The 7,957-nt window shown below is 58.3% G+C and overlaps 1 protein-coding gene across 9 annotated transcripts in view; it reads right to left on the reverse strand.

The window, feature by feature from the left end:
• The window catches only part of PHKA1 (phosphorylase kinase, alpha 1 (muscle)), a 19,761-nt gene extending 11,853 nt beyond the window's left edge, over nucleotides 1-7,908 (reverse strand). For all 9 annotated transcript variants that reach the window (XR_774302.1, XM_010567071.1, XM_010567072.1 and 6 more), the window contains exons 1-14: nucleotides 7,826-7,908; nucleotides 7,487-7,645; nucleotides 6,916-6,963; nucleotides 6,196-6,364; nucleotides 5,739-5,821; nucleotides 5,450-5,530; nucleotides 4,906-5,004; nucleotides 4,646-4,792; nucleotides 4,271-4,324; nucleotides 2,931-3,053; nucleotides 2,722-2,817; nucleotides 1,923-2,030; nucleotides 1,641-1,719; nucleotides 1,072-1,206 (exon numbers count right to left, since the gene is read on the reverse strand). Coding sequence is in view for 8 of the 9 variants with exons in the window: in XM_010567071.1 (XP_010565373.1) it covers nucleotides 1,072-1,206; nucleotides 1,641-1,719; nucleotides 1,923-2,030; nucleotides 2,722-2,817; nucleotides 2,931-3,053; nucleotides 4,271-4,324; nucleotides 4,646-4,792; nucleotides 4,906-5,004; nucleotides 5,450-5,530; nucleotides 5,739-5,821; nucleotides 6,196-6,364; nucleotides 6,916-6,963; nucleotides 7,487-7,645; nucleotides 7,826-7,903 (1,459 nt within the window). In the remaining variant the exon portion in view is untranslated. The remainder of the gene's footprint in view (nucleotides 1-1,071; nucleotides 1,207-1,640; nucleotides 1,720-1,922; nucleotides 2,031-2,721; nucleotides 2,818-2,930; nucleotides 3,054-4,270; nucleotides 4,325-4,645; nucleotides 4,793-4,905; nucleotides 5,005-5,449; nucleotides 5,531-5,738; nucleotides 5,822-6,195; nucleotides 6,365-6,915; nucleotides 6,964-7,486; nucleotides 7,646-7,825) is intronic.
• Nucleotides 7,909-7,957: the final 49 nt, after the last annotated feature.

Below are 7,957 nucleotides of genomic sequence, written 5' to 3' on the forward strand. Positions count from 1 at the left end.
GGGGGGGGCAGAAGGAGGACTTTTTAGTGCAAGCCTTCTCACAAAAGCAGATGCAGCAGCAGAGACAGGCCTCTGTGCTACCAGCCAGCAGGAAAAGGCTGGTTTGTGGTTGGAGTGCCCCAGGACCCTGTGTTGAGCTGGCACAGCTCTAAGGGATGGTGATGCTCTGTCCCCCAGCCCTGCCCAGGGGGCTAGAGACACCCAGGCCATGCCCAGGGACTCTTGCTGAAACAGGGACATACAGCCTGTCCTGACCTTTGCAACAAAGGCCTCCAGGTCTTTGGGGATGTCAGAAGCTGGGGCAGGGCCAGGGGTACCCACCTGCACAGGGCTGGCCCCCCAAAGCTGACAGCTCTATCAGCATTCTCATTGCTCCTGGATTACTTCCAGAGCCCAGGATGGTACAGCAGCAGCATCGCCCCTTGGTCATGTCAGCCCTGGCAGCTGCCAGGTTGCTCCCCTGTCCCCTTTGCCCATGTCACACTTGGCCTTTTGGTGGCTTAACTTAGCCAGTGCGTGCAGCCTACGGGGGATCAGGTTTCCCCTTTGGCCCAGGCTGGGTCTCCAGCTCCTGCGCAAGTCCCATGCCCGAGGGACTGCAGCATGCAGAGCTCTGAGCACACCCTCCCCTCACTCAGCCCTGCCAACCCTCCAACAACAGCCATCCCACATGAGCTACAGGCTCCCTCAGCCAGGGACTGCCAAGGGACCCTTCTCTGGGATCCAGCTTGCCACCCCAATTGAGATCTGGGTACAGGAACAAAAGCAGGCTCCTGCCCACACCAAGTCCATCCTGTATAGATCAGAGCCTGTGCCTGTCCCTGGAGTGACTGTGCAACTACAATGCCAAAACTTTATCCCTTTCAGAATCACCCTGAATAGCACTGCCTGCCACCCCAGCTCCCCTTGGGCAGGAGTAGCTTTACTGGGCCACGGAATGGCTGGCAGAGCCCTCATCAGCCAGGCAGAGAGCAGCAGGGCAGGACATCAGCATCTATGAGCAGGAGTGCCAGGGGATGGGATAGACCCTTCTGCACCCCCTTTGCTACAGCAGCCAGGAGCCCAGCTCACCCAGCCGGGCGTAGATGTGGCTGAGGATGCGAGCAGGCTGCACTCTGATGGGATAGACATCTGCCACAGTCTCCACGTCGATGTCCTCCTTCCTCAGGGCTGCCTTGATCCCCTCCGTCTCTGCCAGGATGCACACTGCGGAGGGAGGACAGGGTCAGTGTGGCAGGGGCACGGGGGTGTGACAGGATTGCGCCTGGCCTTTGGGGACACATACAAGGTGCCACATCATGTAGAGGCAGCTGTCTGGGGTCCCTCTGTGAACCAGTTCCCACTGCAGAGGTCTGTCTTGCTCCTCGTAACACTTTCTACACCCAAGCCTTCCCTGCTGAGTGGCAGGAGGACAAGATAGTTTTCAACCTCTGCAGAGGAGTCTGTAGCAGGTGATATTTCCCTGAGGCAATGCAGGTGGAGTGGAAGGACTTGCAGCCCATCTTACACCCACTTTGCCCAGGCTGAGATCTGGCTGCACCAGCAGCCACCCAGCAAGCAGAGCCACCCCCGTGAATTCTGCATGGGCAGAGTCCCCAGGCCTGCCAGGCACAGGGGTGGGACCAGTCCCTTTCCCTCACCTTGGACCACCACATCAGGCTTGGGGACAGTTGCAAACCGGCGGTTGAGGGGATCTATTTCACCAGGAGCTAGAAACCCCTGAGGAGAAAGAGGTATGAGGAAATGAACGTTTAACGGGCAGGACAGAATGGGTGATGCCTATGGACAACCCACCTTTAAGAAGTCCTGGGGGATAGAGGTGACAACTTCCCCATGGTAGCTGGCTCAGGGTGGCAGCATTTGCCCTTTCAGAGCTCAGATCCTGGTCCCACAGCCCTCCCCAGCACCATGGGTGACCATACCTCAGCCATTAGGCAACCCAGGATGTAGAGGGACTGCCCCCACATGAGCGGCAGCTTGCCCATGGGTATCCTGTCCACAGTGTGGGGGTTCCTGTACTCCTCATCCACCTGGAAGACAAACCAGGAGGTCAGGCAGGGATCCCCAGACATAGGATGCTGAAGGAAGCATCATCATTGCATTTTGAAGTCCAGCAGTTTAAGGCTTAAAAAAAAAAAAAGCCTATGAAAGCATTTGTCACAGAGGGTCCAAAACATCCTGGCTACATTCCTCCCTTCTTCTCATGATTGCCCCAGGCATCAGACAACAGATCAGCTGCTCAGACTGCGTTTGGGTTCCCAACGTGGGCCATCCCACAGGAATGACTGACATGCCCCAGGAGCACCGGGGCAATGCTCTTGGATGCTGGTGAAGAAAGCATCTCTCCTGTACCACCTGGGCACCAGGAGGCTGTTGCTCTCAGCTCAGGCCCACACAAACACCCTCGCCACTGAATGGGAGCTCAGCACAACCTCCTCCGCCCAGGTCTGTGTGTCCTGAGCTCTCAGAGGACTCAGACTCCAGGCTAGCAGCCTGTCAGCAAAGCACCCTTGTGTATGGGGGCAAGAAACACTTGGGGGGAAAAAAAAGCAGTTTATTTATCCAACATGGTTTTATAACAGCTCCAAGCCACACTTTTTTTTTACATGGGGTTTCCATGCACTACATGTGCTGCTTTACTAACAATTTGGGTTAATAAGCAATTAAAACCTAATTGGTAATGAGACATTCCTGCTCCCACTGTAGCTCAGGACTGCTCACCTTATCTGGTGGGACACTGTACAGCTCTGGCACCAGGCGCAACCCATTCTTCCCCTTGATGAGAACCCCCTCAAGGGCTTCCCGGTACTCCTGCACCTGAGAAGAGAGGACAGGGGATCTGCCCCTGGTCATGGCTCCCTGCATCCTTCCCCCACATGCCTTCCTTGCTAGGGACTTCCTTCTAGCCCAGCAGGTCCTGCCTCACTTACCTGCTCCATGTTTCCACTGAAAATCCCATCAATGATCAAGTATGCCCAGAAGAGAGGCCATTCACACTCGATGTTCTCAAACAGCTTCAGCTCAGCAGGTTCATAGTAGAGGCGGTTGGGGTCCTGCAGGGAGGGCATGACAGCAAGGCAGGTGGTGGGTGGCAGGGTCCCCTCAAACTGACAGGGGTCCTACTCCCCGCGAGACCCCAGCTTCAAATGCCCTCCCAGTCCTCCCCTGCAGATGATGACCGAGACAGAGCTGAAAAGCAGTTTCATCTCCAGGCTGCGTCCTTCCCATCAGACAACCTCTCCCAAGCCCCCTGCACTAATGCCAAAGGTACTGAAGCCTTCCTGGGCAAAGGGAGCCTACCCAGTCCCCAGGAGAGCACCCCAGAGCCTTGTACAACAGCATAACAGCCCCCTTGCTGCTCCCAAACTCCCATTTGACTCCAGCCAGCTGCAGTGCCACTGCAGGCAATGCTGCCCTTCCCATGCCTCGCAACTCCCCAGAAGTAATCTGCGGCTTTGCACATTGGCAAAGCTCATGAGCACTGGGAAAGTTAGACTGGAGATGCTGCTGGTCTTCTCTGGCTCTGGAGAGATGCAGCCACACAGGCTGCCTATTATGGCCAGGTCTGAAGAGGCACAGCAGAGGAGGAGCATTTAGAGGCACTCGTGCCCAAAGGAGCCCCATCAGCTGGTGATGATTGAAGAGCCTCCAAGTACCATTTCCTGGTTCTGTGGTTATCAAATGTGACTGTTGCTTATAAAATTTTCCTGGTTTTCCTCCCCAGAGCAGCAGAAGAAAGTCTCCACTCGCTCCGCTGAGAGCCAAGTGTGGCAGCACACAAGCTGCCTGCTGTCCCGGCAGAGGGAGAAGCAGCTTTGTGACCTCCAGTGCTACCGCAGAGCCGAGGCCATCGGGGAGGAGCACTGCATGGTCATCTCCACAGGCCTCTGGCCCTCGCTCAGGGCTTGTGCGGCCCTGGGAGAGCTGGGGAAAGAGCCCACCTTGGCAGGGCTCCCACACAGGGCATTGGTCCCATCTTTCCCAGCCTAAGAGATACACACCACCACCATGTCCCAAGATGCAGGCAGAGCCAGCTTCTATCCATCTGCTATGGGCATGGGTCAGATGTACCACCTCTGCAATAGGCTGTGGCATTTTGGGAAGCCTTGCCCAGACCCATAACACTGCCTGGGGCTACTCAGGGCTCTCATCTTCCCAGTGCTCCTCACCACAGCCTTTGCACTGCAGCCAGGGGGGCTGCAAACACAGCCCAGGGCAGCTGCTGCTTGGCAGTCAAGTTCTGGCAGGTGGCAGGGCCGAGGACACTTACCTCTTTGGGGGTTCTGTATCCATCCCGGAGGAAGCGGCAGCAGCCGTAGCGCCCCTGGAAGGCAGGGAAAGAGGTGCTGAGTAGGGGGCACAGCATGAAATGCCTTCAAACTTCAATGCAGAAGCATGGCAGGGGGTTTCTTCCAGCCAAATACCCTCTCACTCGCTCACCTAGTGCTCAGGCACCATGATCACAGCTTAGGGCCACAGTACACAGGACTGTTTCTTTGCAGACCTCTGTCACAGGTCACAGAGACTGTGAGAGGGCATGCCCCAGTACCCCCTCCCAAAGCATATTTTTGGGGAGAAAAGGGCTACAACACTTTGGACTGCAGCCGTCTCCTGAGAAGGGCAAGACAAGGGCAGAGCTGCTTACCTGCAGCTTTGTGATTATCTCTTGCTTGGTGATTTCCACCAGCTCGCTGTCCTCCACAGCAAATGCTGGGTAGGAAATGACAGAGAGCACGCTGGCGTCCACCTCCTTGGATGTGGAGGCCCTGGGCAGCATCGAGTGGAGGATGGACTAGGCAAAGGGGAAGGAGGGGTGGTTAGATTGCCAGGCTGGGCATTGCTCACACCGCAACCCAGCGGGTCACAGTTCACCCTGCAATGGTGTAACACACTTGTGGGTCTCACCTGGCAGTGCTGCACCTCATCCGACAGCACCCGTATCACTGACTGCGGGCCTCCCTTTGCTCCAAAGAGATCCAGCTCATCCAATGCCTCCAGGGCAGCCTGCAAGCAGGGCAAGACCCAAAGCAGCAAGTCCTCCACCACACTGCTCATCTGTAAGAGCTCTTACCCTATGCCAGCCCCTCTGTGTAACACACTGCCCAAATTTAAACAAACTTAAACCCTTCTGTGGCTGCAGAGCACCCCTGGGCAGAAAGTGATCACATCTCCAAAGCCAAAGGTAGCCAGACATCAGCAGAGCCCTGGACATTTCTGCCACACACTCCAATTAATTTCTCGTTCCCAGTTCAGACAAAACTCAGGCAAGAGGGGCACAGTTTTATCCCAGCACACGGGGAGAAGGGTATTCCTCCCCAGGAACCTATCACTGCATGGGCCATGGGGCATTGAGCCTCAAGAGTTCAACATGGCCAGCCTTCCCTGTAAAAAAGCAGCACAGGACCACTGGTGCTCCCTGGCACCCACCCAGCACCTCTCCCCAGCTCACCTTGGCCATGCCGACGGAGCTAGCATTCAACTCAGTGATGCCCTGGTTCGTCTTGTCCCCACGCTCCCATATCCCAAAGTCCTGCATAGAGGCAGCAGCACATTGGAGCAGGCAGCATTTCACGGCACACCCAGAAAGCCTTCAAATCCCACCCATTGGTGGTGCTCCCAGCAGGCTCTGTGGGACTCTGCCCACTGCAGCTCAGGAGGGACCCACAGCTGCCCCTATACACCATCCCACCACCTGCACCCCCAGGACACACTCCCCTTCCCCAGCACGGGCTACCCACCGCAGTTTTGTAGGCTGCTTCAATGTAGAACACAAGGTTCTGGATAAAGTTGACTTCATCCAGGCTGTGAATTATGTGGAGGCCTGAAACAGGGGGAGGAATTCACATTAATCACTCCTAGCCCACAGGCGTCCCTAGGAAGGGGCTGCAGTCACCCAGGCCAGACCCCTCCTCCTCAGTGCACGTCTGCCCCACAGGAGCCACGTCCTGGCTGGCTCCCATCCCCACTTCCACCCCACTATGGCAGCTCTGGGTCTTCAGGCAAACGGGAGCTCTTAGAGAGACAACACTGAGGGGCCCAAATCCACCTCAGGTGCTGTGAGAGTAAGAAAAGAGTGAGGTCAGGGAGGCCATTGCAGCAGCTTGGCACCCAGGAAGCTGCACCCAAACTGAGAACATGGAGAGCCCTGGAGATCAGCATGCTCAAAGGTGCAATAGCATCTCCCAACAGCATCACCTGAGGCCGTCATTTGTGCCAGCATGAGCAGGTAGAGCGAGGTGGCATCCATCTGTAGGTGACCCCACTCGTGGTCCCCCACCACGGTGGCACAGGTGTGGGTGTTGTACTTAGCATGCAGGCAGTCCCTGGTGCTCTGGCTGTACTTGAACGCCTCCACCTTGTCCACCTTGAGAAGGGCAAGGAGATGCAGAGGTTCATCAAACTCTGTCTCCAGAGAGGTCTGGCAGGCCCAGAGCCAAGGGCTGCCCCACGCCATCAGCCCAGCATGTGGAGCTGTGCCCGGCAGGGCAGAAATCCTACAGCCCCTGGTCTGAGCCCCTCCATGCACCAAGGCAGCGAGTGCAGGCTCACATGCCGCCCCAGTGCGGGGCTGCAGCCACAGAGGGCCCACAGCCACAGTTGCACCATGTGGAGAGAAAAGGGTCCCCCCAAATGCCCTCAGGGAGAAGAGCTGTGGAGTCCCAGCGCCAGCCAGGCCACAAGACAGGGAGCAGCTGGCAAAGCCTCCACTGGCCCCCAGCCCACAGCACTGGGACTTCCATCAAACCAGGGACAGATGCCAAGTCAGAGCTTATTTCAAGACTTGCTGGAAGGGGACCTTCCCTCTGCTCGTCAGGGAAGGCTGGCAAGACCCAGCACAGCTGGGACTGACAGTCTTTGTGGCAGAGCTAGGCTTTGAGGAGACCACCCGACTCTGAGGCGCTCTCCAGCCCCTACCTGTCTCATCATGCACTGGAGCAGCCCCCGCATCAGCTTCACCACGCTCTGCAGGAACAAGGAAAACAGCCTCGTTAATCCCCATACAGCCAGGAGAAACCCTGACTCAGGATCAGCTGGCTGCTGACCTTTGCAGGGCTCCAGTGTCTGTAATCAGAGCCCCTGCTCACATTTCCATGGCCCCTTCTCCCTAGGCAACAGCAGAAGGAAGCAAGGTTTCTTGGCCTGCCAGCAAGGCCAAGCTGCTGTGCTGTGCAGGGGGAGGGAGGGCATGGCTGCAGGATGCAGCTCCCCAGCCCCTGGGAGAAGGGCTGCGTCTCCAGATCACTCCAGAGCCAGAGAGCGGGACCCTCCGGCTGGGCTCCAGTGTGCTCTGGGAGGAGCGGGCTCTGACATCCCTTCCTACTGCTCCCCCACGCCCGAGGACAGCCCTGTCTCCATTCTCACTGCACAGCCTCCAGTGGTCTTTTGGCCCCAGAGCTGGGCCGTGCCAAAAGCAAACCAGCCAGGAGGTGACAGCCGGCTCCCGGGTACCACTGGCCAGGTCCCCCTGCCACCAGCTCCCTCCTACCTGCTCCAGCTCGTAGGCCTTGGCCTTGTCCTCGTCGCGGTCAGCATTCTTGCGGTAGGCCAGACCCAGTCCCCAGACGGCCAGGATGCCGTAGACGTTGTCCCGGACCCAGGCATCCTGGTGGTCGGCGCTGGCGGGGAGCAGGCCCGTCACCGCGTCCTGCGGAGGGGGGACACACCGAGGGGCCGCGGCCCCCTTTCCCAGTTAACTCCGCCTAGCCCGGCCCGCAGGGTCCGGTGACGGCTCCCCAGGCCCAGGGGCCGGCGGGACGCACCGGGGCTCCGCGGCGAGGCGGATTCCGGTCCCTCCCCCCGCCCGCCACTCCGGCAGGCCCCGCACCTGGTGCCGGAGGATGGTCTGCTGCACTAGGCGCCCGTAGCCGTCCAGCCGCACACCCGAGTTGCTCCGGCTGCGCATGGCGGCGGGACCAGGTGGACGCGGCGGGCACCGGCAATAAGCGGAGCGGAGCGG

The sequence above is a fragment of the Haliaeetus leucocephalus genome, unplaced genomic scaffold (assembly GCF_000737465.1).
Source record: "Haliaeetus leucocephalus isolate CR32 unplaced genomic scaffold, Haliaeetus_leucocephalus-4.0 Scaffold226, whole genome shotgun sequence".
Taxonomy (NCBI): Eukaryota; Metazoa; Chordata; class Aves; order Accipitriformes; family Accipitridae; genus Haliaeetus; species Haliaeetus leucocephalus.